General features: G+C 33.7%; 1 protein-coding gene across 1 annotated transcript in view; it reads right to left on the reverse strand.

Annotated features, from left to right (window-relative positions):
- Window positions 1-3,351: 3,351 nt before the first annotated feature.
- Window positions 3,352-26,635, reverse strand: part of LOC131663341 (uncharacterized) — a 35,516-nt gene continuing 12,232 nt past the window's right edge. Inside the window, exons 2-3 of the mRNA XM_058933701.1 lie at window positions 4,259-4,863; window positions 3,352-3,690 (exon numbers count right to left, since the gene is read on the reverse strand). Coding sequence (XP_058789684.1) covers window positions 3,352-3,690; window positions 4,259-4,863 — 944 coding nt within the window. The remainder of the gene's footprint in view (window positions 3,691-4,258; window positions 4,864-26,635) is intronic.

The raw sequence follows: 26,635 nt of genomic DNA on the forward strand, positions 1-26,635 counted from the left end.
GTCATAGCTACGCCCGTTACCTCGTTTAGTCCAACCTGTGTCGTATGAGACAATAATATTAACAATTTCACCTAATGTCGAATCAAATACTGGATTTGTAGATCCATTTGTCGTATTGTTCGACTCAAGAACTTGTAGATGAGGATATATATCTCTAGCCACATGTTCAGGTCTGAAAAAATAATAAAACAACAAAAGGATTCATTTGTGATCTTGTTTTCCATATTTTTTATTTATTATTTTTGACAGTGATTCATGTTATTATATTAAAGTTACAATCAATGCCTGACATGGTTTTTAATATAAAAAATTTCATTTATAGAAATACACAGTTTGTATCAAAATATTGCACGGTAAATTTATTTTTATAGTCTACATTAATAAAAAAATATGTACCACAACATGTATATAATTGAGTGTTCAAAAAGATCAATAAAAATAAAACAAAAAAGTTGACAGTAAGTTGATTTGAAATACTGACAATATTGGAACTATTAACAAAAAAATCAACATTATGTACAATCAGATAAATAATATTTACAAAAATTGATTCGATTCAAATATTTCAAACATTTAAAAATATATAAGAAAATATTGGATAAAACATTAATCGATAGAAGCATATCTTGCTCTATTTTGAAAGCACGTACAATGAATTTGATACAAAATGAAAATCTCTAAAATGCAAATTGATCGTGTACTATAGCTTCTTACAATTCTTTAATCAACTTATGAATATTTGTTATAACTAATTTTCGTTCTTCCATTGCAGCTCTTTTGCAACTATCTTTTGCTTCTTCTTCGATAGCTTTCCCAATTAAGTTTTCATAATGCTTATACATATCATTGGATATTGGAGGAATATTCGCACAAGCCAGAATTTTATTTAGTGCTGTCTGACCTGCACCAGAATGCATCGCACCTATAATCATGAGAAATTTTTTTTTACTATTCACAATTTCCAATTGAAAAAGTATGTTTTTTTTGTTTATTTGCACGTTGGACGATAAAATAAATTAGATTTTATAATATACGTACCAAGAACTAATCCTGCATTGACTTCTGAAACTTTCTTTTCGGTAATATGTGCGGTGTTTACTTCAGAGATTACCTTGCAGTCGGCACAAGGAATCGATACTAACGAATGACAGCCAATCAATCGTTCTTTTACTACATTGCTCAAATCCAAGAGTTTAGAACATTGTCTGCATTTTAGATTTTTACCGAGTTCTTTTATATTTACTATGCGTAGACCTTCACAAATATTCGTTTCACTGTTTGGTGATAATGCTTCTTGCATTCGATTTTTTTTAGCTTCTGACATGGCTGCTACAGTTTTTTTCTTGCGTTCAATTTCTTTTTTGGATATAAAAAAACCATTTTTCTTTCGGAATCCTCCCGGCATTTCTATTCGCTTAATAAATTTTGTTGAATATATCACGACGACGATAAAAAAACAACATGTACATAACCTCTCGCAACCACGATTTTGATTTGGATATACACTCACATACACTCAACGATTAAACATATGGGGAGAACACGGCGTTGTTGCCAAGTCGAGCAAATCGTCGCAGAAGACGCTCCTGGTACTTCTGCGCACGAAGCGGCGCTTATTTCATTTATACGGAGCCCGGGGGAATAAGCTGGTCACCTATGATGCTATACGATGAGCACCATTATAGGCAAGAGAACGTCCTTAATATACATGAGGCTAAGGAAATAGGCCTGACTTTATTCAATTTCCCCTTGGGGATAAAGATGACTGGGTAATTGTTCCAATCCTCAGGAAAGGATTGACATTGATAAATGTCGTTATATAAATCTAACAAGACTCTTTGGTAGAATTCGGGTAAATTGACTATAATTTCATATGTAATTTTATCTAAGACAGGAGCAGATTTTATATTGATGCTATTCATGACATATTGGAGCTCATCGTAAGAGAAAGGACTGTCTAAGATTTCAGAGTCAATACATTCACTGCTATCCTCAGTCAGACCATTCAGGTTGTTCAAGGCATTAGAGTTTATACTTTTTGGAGAGCTCAATTCGTTAATTGAATTGATCATATTCAATTCAGTATTGATGTTGCCAGAGTATATATCTATTTCTTTAAAACTATTATTAAATATTTTAACTGTTCTACAGAAATAGCTAGGCTTAGTTCCTGGGTTAACTCTTGCGCAGAAAGAGTTAAACGATTTTTTCTTTTCTTCTTGTAAAGTTTTAGTTACAGTGGCATTAAGCCTTTTGACTTCAATGAATCTTTGCATAGTATATCTATATTTAATGGATTTAAATATAGCTTTTTTCTGTCTTATTACCTTGTCGCATAGGTCATTCCACCAAATACATTTAGAACGCCTCTTGGAGTTATTAGTATTTAATGAAATTTTTGATTTGATTGTATTGAGTTTAGGAGGTAGGGAGTCAACAATTATTCCCTCAAGAAATTCTATGAGTGATTTGTATCTAGACATAACATTTACATTGGTATATTCTATGCTATTGAAGTAGTTTCTATTTTGATCCAGTTTTTTGTAGGAATTTTCCCAGTTCAATTTTTTAACGTTGTATCTGTAATTAACGCGGTGTTGGTATGACAACTTGACATTTAGATCAATTCTAATAGGAAAGTGATCACTACTCCAATCGTCATCTGTGACATATCAATTACTTTTAGGAAAAAGATTAGGTGAACAGAAGGTTAGGTCGATGCATGAGGTTGAATAACCTGAGTGCGACAAGGTATAGTGAGTGGGACTGTTATCATTGAGTAGGATAATAATATCAAAATTTAAACTGTCGGCAATAACGTTGCCATTAGTACAACACCTATTGCTCCCCCGTAGCGGGTGGTGCGCATTTAAATCACCTCTTATGATAAAAAATTTTGAATCGTGATTAATTACCGAATTCATAAATTCATTCCATTCATTTATAGTTAAATTGTTTGAAATGTTTGTTATTTGTTGCGGTCTATATCATGCCGTTATCAATAAATTGTCAGAGTTATCTTTGACTATCACAGAGCCAGTTTCAAGAACCTTACCATAGTAACTAATATCTGTAACTTCATAAAATAGGTTATCTCTTAAACATATGGCTATACCACCACCTTCACCCGATTGTCTATCAAACCTAACTATATTAAAATCTTTTATTTTAAAAGACGTGTTTTGGTTTAACCAAGTTTCGATTAAGATAATTATGTCATACTTATGAGCTTCGTTATGAAAATTAAGTTTATTGCTGACACTACGGCAATTTCACTGTAGAATTTTTAACTGAGAGTTTGTACGATCCATAATGTTAATAAATAAATATAATGATAAATTAAGAATTATCCTAATTAGTTTTCCTAGAAGACCTAGCTTTAGCTGATACAAAAGATTTAGTTGCTTTAGAATCGGCAACATTCTTATTACTATTTGTGTCGTCTTTGTTGTTACTAATCTTAAACCTGTTGAACAGTTCATCCGTCACTTTGGTCGACGGCGGTTGTCGTTGTTTAAGCTGATGTTGCTGACGTTGCTGCTGTTGCTGCTGGAGTTGCTGCTGCTGTTGCTGTTGATGCTGTGGTTGCTGTTGCAATTGTACTTGTATTTGTGGTTGTGGTTGTTGATGCTGATAGGATTGTTGGCATTGTAGTTGTTGTTGAAGTTGCTGTTGGTAAGGTTGTTGTTGCTACTGTAGTTGTTGATAATGGTGTGTCTCTTTTTCACTGTTTGAAAGGTCAATCTCCTAATGTTGAGGGTTGGTGTTTTCATTATTTTTGGCTGAAAAGATTTTTTGGTTTTTGTTTTGAGTTGTTATCATTGGCAACATTCGATGCAGTTCCCTTGGGTCCTTTACAATAGAAACTTGGGTGCTAGAGTTTTTCAAAGTATGAGCAAAAGACTTGTCAGAAATTATTCTCGAATTGTTGGAGAATCTCGGGAAAGATTCCTTTGTGTTTATAGGAGTTTCAGGTGTGCCAAAAACTAATTGTTTAGCCTCATAGTACGACAAGTTTTCGTAAACCATTTTTTCGTTGACAATGGCATGCAACTTGGAAATCCTGCATTCTCTGCTGATAGTCTAATGTGATTCTTTGCAATTGGCACATCTAGGGTAAATATTCTGACAGGATTCATCTGGGTAATCAAGTTCACCGCATATGGAGCAACGGTTTCTTGCCACGGCAATTCTTGGCTATGTGGCCAAACTTGAAGCAATTCAGACATTGCATGACTTTCCTCACGTAGGGAGTTACTTTCGTAACAACGTGGTGGATAGCAATTTCAGCAGGTAACATGTCAGCCTCGAAGCTGACCAAAACCGATGTAGTAGGAATCCACTTATCGCTTTCAGACGTAGGGTGTCTGTTCCTTGCGTTCAAACGAGTAACTTCAATTACTTTGCTTTCACATTTTATTGCACTCTTGAGATCTTCAACGTCATGGTCAATAGGAACTCCCTTGAGGACACCTTTGCGTATTTTTTTAAAACTGGGGATAGAAGCAGTGAGACCGTGGTTACTAAAATTACTATCTGTTAACGATTTATTGGCTTCATCTCTGTTACGAAAAATAATTAGGCCTTTGGATCTGCCATCTCTTTTTACTTCAATAATGGATTTATATCCATCATGATAAACAACTTTGCCAACTTTATAAATGTCAAAAGGTTTATCTGAAGGTGCACTGTACTTAACCCAAACATGAAATGGGCCTTTAACCGAGTCAGAGTAACCTGTCGTTGGATTCGCAGATAAAGGCAAAGGCGAAGGCGGATGCGTATGCGCACTGTTGCCGTTTGGCTTATTTCGCGAGGTGCCAAGAAAATTATTTCCATTTCCACCAGGTATTTTTTTTAGTACTATTAGCGGAAGATTTATTTAAGTCGTCACCATCATCTGGTTGGCGCGATCTTTTCAACGAAAGGGATCTTTCCCAATCCATAGAGGCATTGGCCTCTTCTTGAATAGAATTTTCAACAATCTCGTTGCCGTCTATCTTGAAATGCCGTCCGCCCAGCGGAGCCGGGGTTATACAAGAGATTGGTACTAATAACTGTTTTGCTTTTTCTTAATCACAATTTAATACACAACGAGGTTAAAACAAACAATCGATCAAAAGATTAAATTTAATTCACTTGAATTTGTAAAGGAAAACTCAGTCAGAAAAACTTTTGTACTCCTGCAATTTCGTCCGTCCACTCTAGCCAGCACCTCCAGAGATCATATAGTAGTATATTTCTCTTGCAGGAGTGGCGCCATCGGGCGGTGAGGCTAAGTACTTATCGGACTACCCTCGTAGTTATATAATAAAATATTTAAAAATAATATACATATATGTAAGATAAATAAAAAGTTGTATCTGATTATTAGTTACACATACACTTTCAGATGTGAGATTTCTCCGAAAATTCAAATCTGTGATAAATAACTAATGTTAATATTTGAAATTTACAAGTTGGGCCAAATTTAGGCCTATTTTAGGAATCCGACTCAAAAATTGACTTTTCGATTTGAAAGAATGAAAAAACGGCAAAGAAACTATATAGGTTTTCAAAATTCGAGATTCCATAAATACTAAACGAAAAGTTAAAAAACACAAATTTTACATATTGTAACGGGGTTAATACCGTTTATTTAATTTATGCGCGCGATCGTATCGAAGAGCGCGCGGGATTATCTACTCGTTCAAACATGAAAACCGGAGAGCAGGAAGGAACGAGTGTCAGTCAACCAACTATCTACTAGCATGAAATAAATACGTCGCAAATATTGTTAATATCACAAGCGAGAACGTTTATTGCCTCTTAATGCTACACTGTATTCGGCCCGCGAGTTTATGTTTACATGCCGCGCGCACGACAACAACATGCAGTGTCGGATCGCTCGCCGCTCAATGTTCGCAGAGTTATTACATGCGCCTTTCTTGTCGAGTACGAGAGATTAGTTATAGACAATTCAGTCGCGATGTCGCCGTCAAGCGGTGCGAAAGTGCAACCGCCTGACGCATCATCGCTACATAAGCATTTCAAGTGTCATCCAAATACAAAAGTAGGAGCAGTTGTGTGTTTAGTATGTGGAAATTTCTATCATACGAGTGAAATAGTAGCAAAAATCAATGCAGGAAATGCAATCAAACTAATAAACAGCTCATTCATAATATGCCAGGAGCATCCAAATTTTGCACTAACATCAAACTTGCCATATGGGGACTTCTTAAGTGAACAAGCTAGTGCTTTCATAACACAATTCAAACTTGTAAGTAGAGAACAAATAAAACAGGAAATATTAAATGAGCTTGTGCATGAAAAGCAAATTTTAAATGAAAAAGATGATCATATGGATGTAACACAGATCAATGATTTGGATGAATTACAACAATTAAAAGCCGAAAATAACCTATTGAAAGAACTGTACAAAGAAACAAAAGAAAAAAATGAATTGCTCAATGAACTACTAATTAAAGAAAAACAAAATAAAAATGCAAATACTAACATTATGAGAAAAACATATGCTGAAACAATTGCACTACCAAAACCTAAACCCAAAAGAATACCAAGATTAATAATAAAGAAAAAGAGTAATGATAACATAAACTTAGAAAATCAAGTAGCACATTACTTAATTAAAGACAAAAACATACAAACAAAAAGTGTACAAGTTAAAAATACTGACACAATAATTATCAACTGCATGACCGAAGAAAATGTCACAGTGTTAGAAAAAATTTTACAAAAAAAACTACCGGCACTTACTGTTCTAAAAGAAGAAATACGTAAACCGATAGTTAAAGTAGTAGGAATTTCTAAAGCTTTCACAACAAATGTGAAAGATATAGAAACTGATATTAATGCAAGAAATTTTAGTCAATACGAAGAAAAATGCAAAGTAAATCATGTATTTACAAATGAAAAAAATAAAACAGTAACTGCAATAATAGAAGTTCCATCTATTCTATATAAACATATAAAAAACAATAGTAACAAATTATTTATTGGATGTTAAAACTGCAGAGTCTTTGACGTCATCAACACATATCCGTGTTACAACTGCTCAGGTTTTGGCCACGGCGGCGGAAAGTGTGAAAAAGCAAAAAAAGAGCCAACGTGTTATAAATGTGCTGGCAAGCACCAAGCAAAAATGTGTAGTAGCAGCATACTCCAATGTCCAAACTGCATTTTCCACAATGAAACATATAGTAAAAACTACAACGTAAACCATAGTGCAATCGACAGCGAAATGTGTGAAGTTTTAAAAATGAAAATAAAAAGGTATATTGAAATGACAGATTATCCAATTCAACCAACTCATCAAAGATATTTTGGTAGAATAAACTTTGAAACAAACACCCGCAAGATATATAACCGTCCGAGAATAAATAACAGTTTATCGTTATCATCATTATCTACTCCAAGTCCAACAGGAATACTAAATAGTTTTCTGCAATATTACAATATGGATAACAGCTTATATGATATTATATTTGAAAATGAACATAAAACAGATAATATTGATGATCTAAACGAATATATATGTAAAGAAAATAATATCATTCTTTGTATAAACATCAGAAGCCTAAAAAAAATTACAATAAATTACTAGTATTTCTGAAGAACCTCGAAAAAAAAACCATGTATAATAGTATGCACAGAAACATGGAATTTAGACAATCATGAAATGTTCAATATTCCAGACTATAAAATATATTACAATGAAAGTAAAATAAACAAATGAGATGGAATTGTTTTGTATATGAAAGAAGAAATCACCAAAATTACAGAAATTCTTGAAATAGATAAATTAAAAATAATTAACTCTAATATTACACTAGACTATTACACTAAGACCCTAATCTAGCTACGAACAAATTAATAGAAAAAATTCAAACATGTATTACGGCATCATCTAATAACAATAAACACAATAAGAATAAAATGAACCCAAGGAGTAATTGGATAACTAAAGCAATAATGATATCATGTGCACACAAAGAAAAACTTTATAATAATTGGAAAAAAGATCCCAATAATGCAATAAAAAGAGAAAAATATAAAAACTATGTAGAAACTTTAAAAAAGACCATAGATCTAGCTAAAGAAAAATATGAAAAAAATCAAATCAAAACAAATCAACACAATCCACGAAAACTATGGAAAATAATCAACAACAAAATTGGGAAGAAAACCAAAAAAAAACAATAACATAAATCATCTATTAATAGGTAATGATAAAATTACAAACTCAAACGACATTGCAGAACAAATGAATACATTTTTCAGTACAGTAGGCAAACAGATATGTGATAATATTAGACAACCAATAAATAGTAACATTACTCTACCATCTATGAACAACAACAGTATTTTTCTACATTTAACAAATAGAATAGAAGTTCAATAAACAATAAGAAAAATGGGCAACAAAAATGGAGGATCTGACGGCATCAACACCCAGGTACTAAAGATGATAATAAACCACATAAGTGATCCGTTGACCTATATCTTTAATTTATGCTTACAAAAAGAAATATGGCCTGACGAATTAAAAAGTGCTGAAATTATTCCTATCCACAAAAATAAAGAGAAGTATCTACCAACAAACTATAGACCTATATCTTTAATATCAAATATCGCCAAAATTTTTGAAAAATTAATACAAATCAGGATTACAAGTTTTTTCAACAAACATAATTTATTTTCTAATAAACAATTTGGTTTTAGAAAAGGTCTTAGCACCAAAAATGCCCTATACTACCTAACTAACTCAATATACAATCAACTATTCAAAAGTAAATCAATAGCAGCAACTTTCTTGGATCTAGCGAAAGTTTTTGACACTGTGGACCACAAAATTCTACTCAAAAAACTCTATAGATATGGAATTAGAGGAAGTGCGTATGAACTTATCAAAAGCTATCTAAGTAATAGGAAACAGAGTTATAATTAATGGTGAATATAGTCAATATCAACAAGTCAACATTGGCGTACCACAAGGTACAATATTGGGACCTTTATTTTTCATAATCTATATAAATGATATGTTACAATTGCTACCAAATGATAATGTGTTGGCTTTTGCTGATGACACGGTAATTATCGTGAAAGGCGAAACATAGCATGAAGTCGAAAGTAATATGAACTTCTACTTAAACAAAATATCCATTTGGCTAGCATTGAATAAACTGTCACCAAACATTGACAAAACAGTATACATGGCATTTGGAAATAACTGCAATAGCAACTCAACATATCTACATATAAATATAAAAGGTGCACCCATTCGAAAAGTTGATAACACTAAGTACCTTGGAGTGCATTTCGATAGCCATATGAGATGGGACATGCATACAAACATGCTATACAATAGACTAAAATATCTAACTTATATTTTCTACAAATTATCTAGGATAATGAGCACAGATAATCTACGTATGATTTACTATGCACTTTTCCATAGCATAACAACATACGGTATTATAGCATGGGGTGGAGCATACATTCGAAGACTCAAATATATACAAACTCTACAAACACGACTATTACAAATAATAAATAAAAACAAGTTTATAAATGAAAAAAATCCACTAAACATAGATCAAACATTCACCATGGAATTTCTAGTGTATCACTATGTCAACCTGCAAGATATGTTCCTGAAGAAAAATTCCGTAACAAGGAAAAAAACTATACAGCCCCTTAAAAGAAAATTAACAATCAGCATTAAAGATAGCTATACAAGAGCTTTAGCCACCTTCAATTGTAACGTTTGAGTGTTTTTCGCGTTATGAAAATAAAAGTTCGGACTCTTTACAGTAAATTCGCAATAACGTTTCCGAAAAAAGCAAGAATTTGACACGCGCGTAATCTAAATGATCAAAAGAAAGTCTTTCGAGTGGCAAACCACGAGGCTTCCCAACTCGATGAGTTGTTTTCGAGATGCGATTGAGAGCAATTACTGCTCAATCTGCTCAGTCTAAATTCAGCATTGGAAGTCCATGTGGATGTGGATAAGGATAAGTTTCTCTTGAATGTAAGGACATATTTGTGTTCACAAGGCACTTGTACACTTCATCACAATCGTTCTCATCGTCGAATGTCTGAATATAACATGAAAAAAATTAAAGTATCAGATAACTACAGAAAAATAATAGAAACAATTGCAAATGTGATTAACATAGCATGGAACTCACAACGGATAACTATTAATACCAAAACAAAAGACGGACTTAAAGAGGGAAAAAGAAACGAAACTTACATTCTAACAAAAACAGATACAACCAACATAAATTTCATTAATAAATGTGAATACTGCACATACAAACAATTAATTGGTAAAAAACATATACATTTCATAAAAGAAGAAAACAAAGAAGATCACAAAGAACCAAATACAGATAAAGTAAGATATAAACCCATAGAAACAGTATTTAAACAAATAGATGACATTGCCGACAACAATAGTATGCAAATAGAAACAAGTAAACCAAAAAATACACCAGGAAAACCGATTCTACAAACAAATAATATTCGAATGACCTATGGAGACATCAATTATCTTGGAAACAATAAAGCATTATTATACTTTTATAGAGGTATCAGAGGATATCAAACTTTCACTAATTCATTGTACTCACTGGAACAACAACCTAAATATAAAGATTTGATAGTCTTAGATGACATAGTATTCACAGCAACATGTAAATGTGATTCACATAGACAGCATACTGAAATGTTCCCTCACTATAGAGTCACGTGTGCTACAGGACTTACTTGTCCTGTTAGACTAAATACATACGAAAGAATATCATACGCAAGAAAAATGAAAGCATCAATGACGACAACCGTAACGGCCAGACAAATGTTAATCAGATATTGGAGATAGAAGAACAAAATCGAAGATATTGGTGAAGTAAGCTTTTATAGGAAGCATTCTTGCTACCAATATTAAGCCATACCTCATCTGTGAAATAGTATAATCTATTATACAAACCGACTCTTAGTATTAAGTTTTTTGTTTTTTTTTTCTTAATTTTCTTTAAGTGTTTAGTAGTTTTGAAATACCAGACCAGCGAACAGGTTTATCCTCTGCCTGGTTACAAATTTGTAATGTAAAATTGTATAATTATTACTACTTGTTGTAATATTTTGTACTATACTCTGGTTAATAATAATAATAATAATAACAATTCTATCGCGATCGCGAAATTAAGCTGGCCAGCTTACCTTATTAACTCTCGCACGGGTAACAAGTGAGATGAAGGAGGCTCGTACGTCACACGCCAGTCTTTCAGCAAATGTTTATATGCGGGCGATGATGCCTCTTGTTCACGGTTTCGCCCTCGATGGCGAAACTCTCCAATCACGCACACTTGCACACACACTTTCCGGATGTAAGGCTATGTCACAGCTTCTCTCTTTCGTCTCTGTACTCCGGAAAACTCGGGGAAAACTCTGATCCTTCTTAATAGCAGCTGGAGGTATCGATAACTAATCCTCGACTGCTTCGTTTTCATTCGCGCGCGTTCCGTCGCGTCTCGTACCGATTTCCCTCAATACATTTCGCCCCAACCGGCAGGTGCTGCCCTCGCCGGCAGCCGCATGATTGGGCTGTTAGCGCTAATACGACGTTTACCGTCACAATATATTTGAGGTTATGTAACATCTTAATTTATCTTAAAATAGCTGTATCATCTGCGTATGTTGCTGTCATGATAATAGAAGACCTTAGTAAGTCCGAGATGAATATCAGGTAAGGGCCCTGAGATACTACCTTAAGATACCCCTGCTTCGATTAAATAGCATTTCGATAAGATTTTATTTATTTTTACTTGAAAAATTCTCTTTTGTAAATAAGACTTCAGAAGCTCGTATTTGCACTTTGGAAAATATTTTTTAAGTTTGTGCATAAGCCTTATATGCCAAACTTTGTCAAACGCCTGGGCAACATCAAGAAATTTGCCAGAACAACGCTATTTTCCTCAGAGCAGACCCTATTCTGTATACTTGTTCAATCATGGATCGGTCACACCTGAAACCGAATTGATAGTCTGGGATAAGTTTACTATTCAGTATTATTGGGTTGATTTTAGTTAGAATTAATTAAAAAAAATTTTTTTTAAAGTACTGGTAAAAGACTAATCGGTCTATGTGAAGACAAAAATCCGTAGTTTTTACAATACTACAATGTGAACAAAGAGTTTCGCGCGCACTAACCTACATTTTTATTGTACATAATCAAATTAATAAAACTAAACACGATTAATAATTGATTGATTGTTTAATTGATATTATGAAATATTTTGTCTAAAAGAAATGACGGTTGTAAATAATTAATAAAATTAATTAATTTAATTTAATAATCATGAATATAGCTCTTTATAAGTATAACTTTTGACACTTATATTTTCTTTTTGATGATAAATTATCACCAAGATAAATTATGAGGGGATCCCAAGATTGAATCTGAAACTGGTTACATAAGGCTGTTCGAATTAAAAACATTTCTTCGTAGATTTAAACCAATTTTGTCAAAACTTTGAACCTGCACTTTATTTATTTTCATCACAAAGGCTAATTTAGCTGGGAACTATCTCTAAAAGTGATAGAATTAATATACGTCACGCAGTATAAAGTTACACGAAAACAATATGTCAACTTAACTTTTTAAAAGCGAATAACGCCACTGGCTTTCAGACAATTTTCAGGACTTTTGTCAGAGATTACAATCAATGCAGAAATATATATACAGGGTGTCCCATTTTAAAGGAACCACCCCGAAATTTTCGACGGTTGGCGTTGTACAAAAAAATTGTTCAGACAACAGTTGTTTGGGACAATGGGGGCCATCTTTCTGTGAAATCCGATTTGACCTTGAGATTTATTTTCAAGGTCATTTGAAGGTCAAAGTCATTTTTTGAATAGGAATCCATATTTTTGATCCCGGATTCGGAAAGAGCTGAAAATTCGGTTAACCCCCCCCCCTCGCCTAAGGTCATGTAGGGGTCAAATTTATGATTTTCTTCATCTATGCACAGGAATGATCGGGCAAGGGTAAGGTTAATTGTAATAACCCAATAACTCCAATACCCAATAACCCGAATAACCCAATAACCAAAAGATATTTTGAATAAGGACCCCCATTTTTTATCCCGGATTCGAAAAAAGCGGGAAATTTTACGTTTAGATAACGTATTATGTTGCAGGAGCAGTTCACCCCCCCCCCCCCCCAACCCACCGGGGCAAGGGTGAGGTTAATAAGGTCTTGATTACCCAGCCAGTGAAGGCAAGGTATTGATTACCCAGCCAATGAAGGTAAGGTATCGAATACCCAGCCAGTGAAGGCAAGGTATTGATTACCCAGCCAGTGAAGGTAAGGTATCGATTACCCAGCCAATGAAGGCAAGGTATTGATTACCCAGCCAGTGAAGGCAAGGTATCGATTACCCGGCCACTGAAGACAAGGTATTGATTACCCAGCCAGTGAAGGTAAGGTATCGATTACCCAACCAATGAAGACAAGGTATTGATTACCCAGCCAGTGAAGGCAAGGTATTGATTACCCAGCCAATGAAGGCAAGGTAGGAATGCTCAGCCGATCAAGACAAGACGTTGACTACAGATAGAGTTATGGTCAAGATTGTAACACAAACATTTATCTCATAAAATGTTCAAAAATACCCCCGTTCAAATTTATGTAGTGTTGAATTCTACGTTCAGAATTTTCAACTGTGGACATCAAAACGTGATGCGGAATAGCTCTGCAAGCTTGTATGATGCGTTGCATCATATCTTGCCGTATTGTTGGTGGCTGTGCATAAATAAGATTTTTCAAATAGCCCCATAAAAAGAAAGCTGGACTTGTCAGATCTGGTGATCTTGGACACCACTCAGTAATGTCATTACCAATGCCAATCCATCGTCTTCGGTATCGTTGGTTCAAGAAGTGATGAACCATTAGTGAGCGATGACACGGTGCACCATCCTGTTGAAGCCATAATCGTCTTCTGGTTTCCAAGTCCACATCTTCCAATAATTCTGGTAATTCATTCTGCAGGAAATCAAGACATGCTGCGCCGTTGACATTCCCATCGAAAAAATAAGGTCCTATCAGATAACCATTTATTATACCGCACCAAATTACGAGGCTCCATCTATGCTGATTATCAACATGACGTACCCAATGAGGGTTCTGGATAGACCAATAATGACTATTATGGCGATTGAGTTACCCATTACCATGAAATGTAGCTTCGTCCGAAAACATGACGTATCTGAAAAATTCAGGATCTTCACGAATCCTTGCTTGTGCCCAATTGCAGAATTCGAGTCTGCGACGAAGATCATCTGGTATCAAAGTTTGAGTCAAAGTTATGTGATACGGATGAAATCTGTACAGCCGCAAAAATCTAGCGGCTGTTGATCTTGGGATTCCAGTACGTCTCTGAATTTCACGCAACGAGATATGATGATCCAAATCAACCATTGCCAAACCGACGAGAATTCGTGGATCATCGTTGTTCGGCATCATAATGCGACGACGATTTCTGCATATTCGGGGTCGACGTCTCTCTCTTTGCTCGATTATTCGGATTCTGACGTGGTTCGGGTAGTGAAGCCTCCTTGGGTAATTTTGGCGGTAATACCTTGCCGCAGCACGATATCGACCTTGACATGCCCCGAGAGACAACAGAATATCAATAATTTCGTTTCTCGAATAATCCGGCATATTCCCTCCTTTTAAGTCGACTAAGAAAATTACACTTGAACTATCCTGAGAAGGACTGTTCGCGAATCACTAATGTCATAAACAATACTAAAAAAGTGTTATTAAACAATTTAGTTGAAACTTTGTAGGCTTGTCCGGAATCACACAAGAAAAAAGAATAGAAATAACATGTTATCCCACAAAATTGAAAATGACACTTCTCATAAAGGCTTTGAATACATGAAGTCGACTTTGAAAAACAACCTGAAGTTTAAGCTCAAGGTCACTCTTGTTTGACCCTACAATTTTTTTGGGATATTGGGGTTATTGAATTATTGGGGTTATCAAGTTATTGGGGTTATCGAGTTATTAGGTATTGGAGTTATTGGGTTATTACAATTAACCTTACCCTTGCCCGATCATCCCTGTGCATAGATGAAGAAAATCATAAATTTGACCCCTACATGACCTTAGGCGGGGGGAGGGGGTTAACCGAACCCCACACATAATTCGTTATCTAAACGTAGAATTTTTCACTCTTTCCGAATCCAGGATAAAAAATATGGGTTTCTATTCAAAAAATGACTTTGACCTTCAAATGACCTTGAAAATAAATCTCAAGGTCAAAACGGATTTCACAGAAAGATTGCCCCCATTGTCCCAAACACTGTTGTCTGAACAATTTTTTTGTACAACGCCAACCGTCGAAAATTTCGGGGTGGTTCCTTTAAAATGGGACACCCTGTGTGTATATATATATATATTCTAAATTTTCTGTTTTATAACAATAATTAGAGTGGAGAAAATAGCATTTTTTCAAAATTTATTAATGAAAAAATTAACTTTTAAAATAAAAGATAATTTACGTACATTCAAGCAACTCGAAATAAAAATCTTATAATGATTTTATATATTTATATTTAAATGAACACATAAATTAGTATAATTTTAACGAAACCTTTTTAAATTAGATTAGAACAGATTCAAATAGAAATATGTGAACTGCATAAGCCAATCAAATAGCGTTTAACTTGGATTTAACATTCGGTAATGACTTTTTTATAAAGGGACTAGAAATCTTCATTAGGCCCTCGCCACATATGCGCATATGCGCGCGTACGAGGGCGTAAAAACGCGTACAAATCGCTACAAATTTTGATAATGCCAACAACAGAAAGTTACTACTATTCCTCGCATGCCCCAAACGAACACATTTACTCCCGGAACAAACGTATCATAATGCTATATTATTGAAGGTTATGATAGGTTTGTTCCGGGAGTAAGTATGTTCGTTTGGGGCATGCGAGGAAAAGTAGTAACTTTCTGTTGTTGGGACTATCAAAATTTTTAGCGATTTGTACGCGTTTGTAAGCGCTCGTACGCGCGCGTATGCGCATATGTGGCGAGGGCCTTAGACCCCGGTCCCATAGCTACGTATGAATGCGGACGGACACGGACGCGAATCGCAACTCTAGTAACATCACTAAAAATATCTAGTTCGATTATTTAGACCCAACACTACCGGTAGTGAGCAAAAGTAACTGTTGTTTAAAACTGTAGCGCCGAACGTACCACATTTAATGTTCAAATGTCAGGTCTACAATTTACTTTTCAAATTCTCATGAATATTGCTTATTGATGAGTATGCTAATGTAAAAAAAGCTTTTGGGATGATTAATACATATAATTTATATATTTTTTCTTCTTCTTTTCATATATTCAAGTACTTCCATAAAATTAAGGCCTAATTCCACTAATTGTAGTTGAAAGTCTATCAATTCTGTATCATTTGCCATCTTATAGACTGCAATAATGTAAAGGTTAGATAAGCGATCATTAAATGTGGTACGTTCGGCGCTACAGTTTTAAACAACAGTTACTTTTGCTCACTACCGGTAGTGTTGGTACTAAATAATCGAACTAGATATTTTTAGTGATGTTACTAGAATTGCGCTTCGCGTCCGAATCCGTCCGCATTCATACGTAGCTATGGAACCGGGGCCTTACAGAGGTTCCAGAGACAGTGTGACAAATAACCCGAAAGCCACCGTTTTTCGCCGGCGCGACATTCGAATATGTAAAAAGTTATAAACCTATTTAGAAGTTTAAGGTACGTTCAGTTTTTAGGCTTTTATTGATAATAAGAAAATGTATTATTCAAGTAAATTTATAGTTAAAGTAACGATGTTTTTTTATTATTCGTATTAAAAATTGTACATAAAATGAATTTATATTATGCATCATAATGAGTTTATTATGTAAAATTATAAAAATAATAAAATATTATTAAAAATTTATTTTAAATAAAATGTCAATAGATCTGTAAGATGTATGATTATTTTGATACCACACACTTAAATGGATATTGCTGAAATAACCCTTTCCAATAGATAAAATAATATTAAACCTTTGTACAATTTTATACTTTGACTGTTTTTCGTCGATGTTGATGGCATTCTATTTGTATTTATTAATTTTTGTGATTTGAACGACTATTTTATTTTAAAGAAGATTGTTTTCCGTATCTGAAACAGATAAGAATATAATTAATGTTTGAAGAAAAGTTCTAATTGAAAATTTAATAAATAAATTATCAATAACGCATAAAGCATAAATGATGGAAACTACAACCAAGGATGTAAAAAACATGCTTATAAGAACAAAGATATTGCATAAAAACAAAGCTTAAGATGTAAGAGCATGCATAGCTATCATCTTGCAAGCATAAGTACGTGATTTTGTCAGACTAGTTTTTTTAGAATATATTTTTAATCTAAATAAGGCATATCTTTTAATTATATTTATTTTTAGATTTTGTCATTCTGGTAAAAAGTAAGGAATAGTTTTAAATTTATTAATAAAAGATTTCTTAAATTTACATTTATAAATTTAATTGCTTTATTATCACCTTTGAAAATTTTTTTCCACCTGAATAAAAAACGGAATGTTCTTAAATTAATGAAAAATAACGATTCTTTTGTAATCAATTACGTTAATCTACTATAAGAATTTAAATTTTGTTTAAATGAGCCTATGTATAAAATGCAATTCTTACAAATTTTTTAATTTTTACAAATAGTTCTTGCCGTATAACCCCCTATAATATAAACAATTTAATTCTACCATAACAATGTTAATATAATTATAATCATTTGTGTATTGCAATATACTAGTAGAAATATTATGTAAATTAGTCGTTTGCTTCTTTTTTAAACTATTAGTTACTTTTAAAAAATCAGGTAAGAGTTCTCTGTCATCCTCATTATAATTTCGACTAGAAATTCTTTTCATATAATAAGAAGTAGTAATTAATTTAAGATTATTTTTTAGCTGAATAGCATTTAAGATACATTTTTTGTTCTTAATACAAAAAATAAATTTTCTGAACATTCTTGGGTAAATCTTTCACCTAAGACGAATTTGTACTCGCATTGGTCAATGAGAATTGTACCTAATTTTATAAAAGACTTCAAAGATATCAAAATAACGCTTTGAAATGTTTTCCAGTTATTTTTAATACAAAAATTCAATGAATTAATTAAATTTATAAAACTAAGTAAAAAATTCGTTGAATTTTTCAGTATTCTTTTTGCTAAGCGCAAACATAAGGTTTCTAGAAAACATTATTTGAAACCATTTCGAAAGTTACAGTACTGACCAAGCTGTACTTCTATACTTAGTTTTATATTTTTTCTGTCAAAAATTCTAAAGCTGTGCCTACCTCAAAACTCAAAACTCTTGAAGTATTTTTTAACCCTCATTTTATTAAAATGATTATTTCTATCTACGTAATCTGTAGTTAGTTTGGGCGGAAGTTTTAAGTCTAAGTTTTTTGAGCGACAAATAATTCATAAATAGTACATTACAATACAAGTGCGGGAAAGTAGATTCTTGTCTCGTGTGGAGTTTACGCCCGAGCGAAGAGAGGGTGGAAAGGTACGAGAGACAAGAAACTCTTTCCCGAACATGTCCCGTACCCTATTTTTTGATAGGACGTGTGGAAAGTGCGATTTTCAACGCACGTTTTCTGCCGAGCGTGCGGGAATGACGTTCTTTGCACATGGAGTATTCAAAAGCAATTTGCATTTGGACCATGACTGAGAAAATTGTAATACTCAACATAATTATCTGCACTAATTATGATATCAGTATTCATGACATCATATCTTAAAATTCTTTGAATTTTAAAAGCATATGACGTATCATGAAAAAAATGCAAATACCTTCTGCTATCATACGAATGAATACATTTATTTTTTATGGTGGAATATCGACTAGCATTTATACCAAAAGAATTATGTTTATTCTTTGGTTCTCATTCTTGTCATCCAATTTTGATGATTGTCACGGCAAGTTTTACACGTTGCGGTAGCGATGGTCGAGTTATAAGGCGCGTGTGGGTACTTGCAGGAATCTAGGCGTCGAAGTCAGCAGTTATATAATAATAATTATAATTTACAATTTGAATTGAAAAAAGGTCAATCACTAATTAAATAAAATTATTAAAAAAAACTTCTATATAACCTCTTAGTTGCCTAGACATCAAATCAATTTCTTGATTTGTGTTATATACCATGGTTATCATAAACCATTTCACTTGATTAAAAATTACACGTAAATTAAATACATGTGTATATAGCATAAAAATGCAATAAACTATTAATTTTCTGACACATACACTGGCAAACTGGCAAATGAATATAGCTATTCACATTATGAGTTGAAGGTCACAGTTAAGATTCAAAATCATTTATCAATTTTATAAATAACACAACTAATTTTTTATTCTATTACTAATTTTATATAATTTTTATATTAATTAATAAATATAATTATAATTCATAAACATCATTATTAATTTTTATATTAATTTCTATTCAAATCACAATATAATCTAATCTGAAAACACATATAACACACATATGATTTCCAAAATTTCTCGCCAAATTTCATCAAATCGTATAAGTCAATCAAACGTTGAAATCCCCATCTTCGACCGACCAATCAAAACGTTTACAAGCTTCACTTATAAGATAACTCAAGATTCTCTTTTTTAAGAAAATAGAATATGTAAACGTAAGTGGTTTCTACTTTTTTATTGTCTAAGCATGAAGTAGCAATTGTTGTGGGTTACTAACTGGGTTATTGATTGTTATTGTTAGGTTTGGTGTGGATAACGTAGATGTAGTTGCAAGTACTATAACAAAAATGCACAAGGAATAAATAAAAATTACTTACATTGAAAATGTATTAAATCTTTTCTATTGCAAATTTACTGTTGTTTCATTACTGAACTAAAAGAAAAAATTTTTTTTTGATGAAAAGGCTATATATATTTAATTTTTAATAATTTGATATTCCGGAAAAGAACTAATTTTGAGCTAGTAGCGTTTATAATACATTTCTAACACATTTTATAATTCATCTTTCCTTGATGTTATATTGTTTAGTTCGCTATCGGACAACAGGTACTGTATTGTTAGTATACGACGCCAACAGTATAGATATCGCGTAAAATGATGTGTATTCCGTACATGTCATAAGCAGGCAGCCAAGCAGCAGCCAAGCGTACTATTATCTTATATTTAGCCATGCGGAAACGTCATCAGCAGCTGGACTCGCTTCGGCACGCACAAGCCCTGCTTTTTTATTCTTTGCTTCTAAGTCGCCCCAAGTCCAACCACCAAAGCCTATACCGAGCTTATTTTACGAACGATCGACCACCCCATCTTGCTCCCTTGCTGCAGCATGCAGCATAACCACGGCCCGAGCCCGAACCCGTGCCTAGAACTTTTACGTCATATGTCTACTGCACACCTAGACGACTTTCAAATGAATCAAAAAACCAACACTTTTTTACTACGTGCTTCAACTCGACATACATGTTTTATTTGACAATATAACAATCATAACAATAAAGAACAAACACCTTGTATTTAAATGTAGTGTGTTCAAATAAATGTGTACCTTACGTAGCCACTGCGAATGCAGCCATAATGCTTTATCACTAGCAAAATTTTTATAATACTAAAAATCACGTAGAATGTGAGATACAAGAACTTTCAAATTAGCCATGTGAAAAATTTAGTTTGAATAATAGTTTTTCAGAAAAACACAGAAAACACTAAGAAAAAAATATAGTTAGTTTATATTAAATAACATAGTGGAAAGTTGTTTCAACCAAACAAAAGTTATGAAAGAATATAATATCAATTAGTATAAAAAAGATGCAAAATATTATAGTTGTCAACTATTCCAACATAATCGAATAAACTATTAGCATATGGTAGTAAAATATTGTTACCAAAAATAAAAAATCTCTTTCAATACTTACTCTATTTTAATGAATATACCTTAAGATAACCTTACTATACTTTTTCAGTATTTTCAAGAATAGTTTATTCTTTACTTTACTACTTTACTCTACACTTTACTATTCAACATGTAGCAACTCTACTTTCCGTTAAACAATATTTTCACAACTCAAAATCATGTCTGACTAACACCTATTATCAACCAATATCAACTTACAAATAGTTAACTTACAAATGAATATTGATACTAAAATAAAATAATAATCGAGATTTTATTATGATTTTGTTATGATTAACAGGAATTTTTTTAGATGATTTAAAATATTTTTAGATGATACTTTTTATCACTTATTGTTTATAAAGAACTGAGACGAAAAACTAATCAACTTTAATTATTTTTTAAAGCTTAAAACTTTTGAAAGTGTTATAACTAGTCGCAATAATTCGCTAATTTCTGCACTATGAACGTTTGTACTTAGACTCACTCGAAATAATACAATAAGATAAATTGAATAGTACATAGAAATTTACGTAAAAATATCTACAGTAGTTTTAAAGACATATTGATAAAACATATTTCGATCTAGAAATTTATTCTAAATATACCCCTAGCATATAGCTATAAAGATGTAAGTCTCAAAATTATAAGTATATATGAAATCCGAGCAATTAGTATTATGAAGTTGATAATCTTGCAAGATTTAATAAAAAGATAATATATATACGTACCTTAGTTCAATGGAATTCGAAACTTTAATTAAAATATTGGAGAATCAATTTATTCTAGAACAGTTGTGAAGCATTTTAAAACGTAAAGTATTCATTTACATGTAAGAGGGAAAGCAAGAAAGGAAAAGAGAAAGATCGCAAGAGATAAAAGCTATGGCTCTGGAATCTAATTAATAAATAAAGTATGGATTCTCAAAAGACGACCATTATCAAAAAGAATAAGCACGTAAGAACGTTTACTGCTGCATCTATGAGTCGAAAAAATTACCAGGAAAGAGAAAAAGCACAAAATGCGAAGAAACAAACATACGAACAAGTGGATAATAGACAAAATTAGACAGGAATTAAGTGATGAACGCTATGCTTATACGGATTTCTCATTTTGGCCTGAAAGAACTGTGTACAAAAATTTTATTAGACTACCTCAATTGCATTGTTTTTACTTGATCAGAATTACATTATACGAAAAGATTTTTGCTTGAATTCCATTCGTGTAATAACTAATGGAAAATTGGCAATATTTTTTTTCCTAGAGTTAACTCATAATTTTTATAGATTAACCATAAAAAGATATAATTTCCTCGGAGAGTTTGACATTATAATTCACTTATATAAAAATAATTCACTTACCGATTGACATTTTTATAAATGCAGACTTCTAATCCTATTTTAGAAGTTTAGTTATGACATTCGATGCAGCTGCGCTTTAATGGCCTCCTCCTTTTAACTTTCATACTTTAGTCATTCATACTTATGGTTACGAGTTTGCTCTATCTCGTTATACCTGTGTCTTTGTAAAAATTAAAATAAAAAATACGCCTTGTAATAAAATTTATTCCGTCTCCATTTAGAAACGACAAAGTAATGATTTTATGATGTCTGTCTGTAGGATGTATTTGTGTGTGTGTGCAAGCGCGTGCGTGCGTATTTTATCAATTAATGTAACTTTGACACTTGATGGATTTTTGTAAATCTTGATGTGCATGTTAGGAAATGTTAAAAAATAGATGGGATATATATTATTAAGTAGACTGATCGAGTAGAAAAACTTATTAGATTTTCAAAAAATTGTTATAGAAGTATTTTTGGTTTTTTTACACGTTTTTCATTTTCTAATATCGTATTTGATTAATGATATTTTTATTTACCACGATCTAATATATATAATTAATAAGATTTTATATATCATTGATTAGAAGTTGAAATGAGACGATGAATTCATAATCTTAACAGAAATCTTTGCATGAATGTATTAGTACATTACGATGCAGGTACGGGAAAATAGATTATTGTCTACTGTGGAATTTACGCCAAAGCGAAGCGAGGGTGGAAAGGTACACGAAACGAGAAACTCTTTCCCAAACTTGTGCCGTACCGTATTTTGCGATATGACGTGTGGAAAGTGCGATTTTCAACGCACGTTTTCTGCCGAGCGTGTGGGAAAGACGCACTTTGCGCACGGAGTATCGAAAAAAATGTTAATAGCAGATAAAACAAATTATTTTTAAATTAATATAGTAAATAGAAACACGTTATATCGACTTTTAAAAAATAATTAAGGAAGATAATGTTCGTTTTTTTCCTACAGGACAAGAAACTTTGTTTATATTTCTTACCATTTTTTTATTTTTTGCTGTATTTTTTTGCAGCCGGTTCATAAAATGTTGAAGAAATAGATTTGTTTTAGTTTATATCCGAATATTTTCAGATTCTTTGAAAAAGTTTGTAACGGATATCATTAGTTGAACTTTTTTTTTTGGTTTAAAATTGATAGTTATAATATTTTTTGTACAACTCGCAAAAAGAAATATTATTCAACAGTATAATACAAGAGGATAGTTTCAATCTCGTTTGTTTTCCTGGCGGGTGAATATAAGTAACAATGGGTGCTATTCGATACTAATTAAATAGGATATTTTAAAGAATATCTATTTTTCAATAGCAAGGTGAGAAACATGCAATAAAAAATAAATCATAAGAACAAGCGCAGATAATAAATCAAAATTGACGCTAAGCAAGGGTGATGACCAAGTAGGCGAAACGATCCCGATGAAAATCTACATGTGAATGGTCGCTTACTTAAGCAACCGGGACATCCGTAGTATTTTGTGGGCGGGGACGGGGTGCGTATTCTAAGATCGACGAGCATCGTGTTCGTAGCAGTGCGCATGTGCACGCGAGCGTCATTGTGTACGTGACTGCGAATGTTTGTATGTACACGCACGCGCAAGCGGAGGGGTCAAACAAAACGGGAGAAACGTTATCTAGTGGCTCCCAGGCCGGCTGACAGTGCTTATCCGTTGGGAATAGCGCCAAGATAAGCAGCAGCGCCAGTAGTACAGTCGGCTTCGTCCACCCTCATGGGGCCACGCAGCGTCAACGCAGAGATCTTGATACGGTCTGAAGAGAGAGAGTGAGAGAGAGAGAGAGAAAGAGAGAGAGAGAGTGAGAGAGAGATGAACAGAGACGCAGAGAAATACGGTAACGGGGAGAGGGAAGCCTGCTTTCCCCGCACAGTATCCCCATTCTACGAACAGTAGATACGGGGCTCACAAGCGATTTTGTTTTGCTACCCGACTCATAAATGCAGCGCAGTACCCGGCCTGTATGACTTAGATTTATCTACGCTGAGCGGGTGTATGTATGCTCGAACCACTGTATGCGACTGATAGCCTTCCACTTTTCGCATAGCCATTGGATTGCGCATTCAAATTTGTGTTAGCATTGCTACTTCAAATAACCTCGTAGTACTTGCCTCCATTTCTATCAAAATCTCGTCCAGCACCGAACATATTCTTTTGGACGTATTGACTTTGTAAAGAATCAACTATCGATCGACTTTCGTTTATCCCATTTTCGGGGAGTTAGCTGCTCATTCACATCAATTCTTATTGATGCATTATATTAACATTGCAATATCTTCGTTGAATACCTGACTGATAACTTCATTTATTTATAAATGTGAGTGTGTCTAAACTGGATTTCGTCGACAAATTCAAGTTTTGTGGCAAAGTTTTATCACAAATACCGAACTTATTTTAAAACTAACTTCAGATAACTGTTACATGCAAAACATTATTTTTAATTGCTATGAATATCATTATAAAGTAATGATTTAGAAATAACTTTGCTAATTTTCAACAGCCACGTTTAAGAGCAGTGAAGCGGTGCGATATAGCGTTTTTATAATAGACGTTAATAATTTCTCTGCCAAAAAGTATTTTTTCACGAAACGAAAGAGACCTTGTTTGAAAGGGTTGGTGATATTGCAATAAAAGAAATAAACAAAAAAATGTGATGAAAAATAACAACATTACGGAAGAAGTCTATAAAAAGTGATGAAACAGAAGTGTTGAAAGTGAGGAAGCCGTTACTAAAATAAATTAACTAGAAAGAGCTAGGACTACTAGGAAAAAATCGGGAATACGTTAAATGGAAAACGTGTGAGTACATATTGGTTACAAAACATGTATCAGCGTTGCAACAATAGCGCGCGAAAGATCCCACACAACAAAGCTATGTGGTATACCTATATATACTTATAGAGGCAAGTTAGAGCAGGAACTTAGTGGACAGGTGGCACAGGCGCTACACTACCACCAACAGCCCTATACCAGATATCTATTGTACGAGTGGCTCTTTTCTTGCTCAGCTTATTTTTCGTCTGTTGTTCCTTTGCTTTTGTTCGCTGACGCCTCCCTAACTGTTAAAATGTTTTATAGCACTGTGTGGCTTCAATCAGCACTTAAGTAATGTTTATCCGTGACTTAAATAGTTTATTTTTGCACCGTGCGTAAAGATGCATAACCTCATGCTGCAAAAATGATCCATCTTAAGTCACGGACAGATAAACTGTAAGTGTTGATTAAAATGTGCTCGAGCGTTATAATATTACACCGTGTGTATTATTATAAGTAGTGGGCTACTTAAGTCACACATATCGCAATATATTATAAATAAACGTCATTAATAAGACAATGTGCATATGCATTCTCTTTGTCATATTACTTACTCTGATCTCGGCTCAATAAATGTAAATGTTGACGCACTTCTGGCCAGTACATGCATGACAAGAAGCAAAACAAACGATTGGACGACGATGAGCAGACGGGCAGGCACATGCTGATCGGGAAGAGCAATAGAGTTAAGGCTTTAATTTGAAGTCGATTTGGTCAGTGTCTGAATACGCGTAGAGGATCTCGATGGAAGCTCGGGGGTGGATATATGATCAGAAGAGAGAGAGAGAGAGAGAGAGAGAGAGAGAGGACCCCCGTGGCGAACAGTTTTGTAGGAAGACCGAGGCAACAGGGGAACCCCCGTGGCGATAATTAGGGGCCCGCGTGTGTTTCTGGTCTCGAATGCGCGCGCTCAACGCCTTGGATCTAAACCGCCGAAACATCAGCAGTCATTCTTTACTTTCCGCCCACCCGTCCAGTGCTGCGACTTCGCCAGATCATCACTCGACGGTGCGCAAGCCGTATATAGTGCAACGAGGCAAGCCGACCGGATTTCTCGAATCCAAGGCGCTAGCTAGCTGTCATCTGGCGCTCGCATTTGATCAATCTCGAGAGAGAGAGAGAGAGAGAGAGAGAGAGAGAGAGAGAGAGCATCTGCTTACCGATTCCGCCCAGAGCATCTCTACCACGGCTTGCTCAAGCTGCTACTATTCCTTTTCATAATTTTAATTCAGAAACAACAGCGATATATACCAACTGACTACAATAAAAATTCGCAGTGTTAGGCAAGCCCAGAGTTACGCTGTTGCTGCACGTATCATAAAATGTTTTAGTTATACTAGTTCTAGAGACGCAACATATACAGATCATTACATAATTTCTGGATAGCAGCGGCACTGTTTTTCACTACAGAAAAATAGCGGAAAAAGGAT

The sequence above is a fragment of the Phymastichus coffea genome, unplaced genomic scaffold, assembly GCF_024137745.1.
Source record: "Phymastichus coffea isolate CEN01 unplaced genomic scaffold, Cenicafe_Pcof_1.1 PCOF00033, whole genome shotgun sequence".
NCBI classification, from domain to species: Eukaryota; Metazoa; Arthropoda; class Insecta; order Hymenoptera; family Eulophidae; genus Phymastichus; species Phymastichus coffea.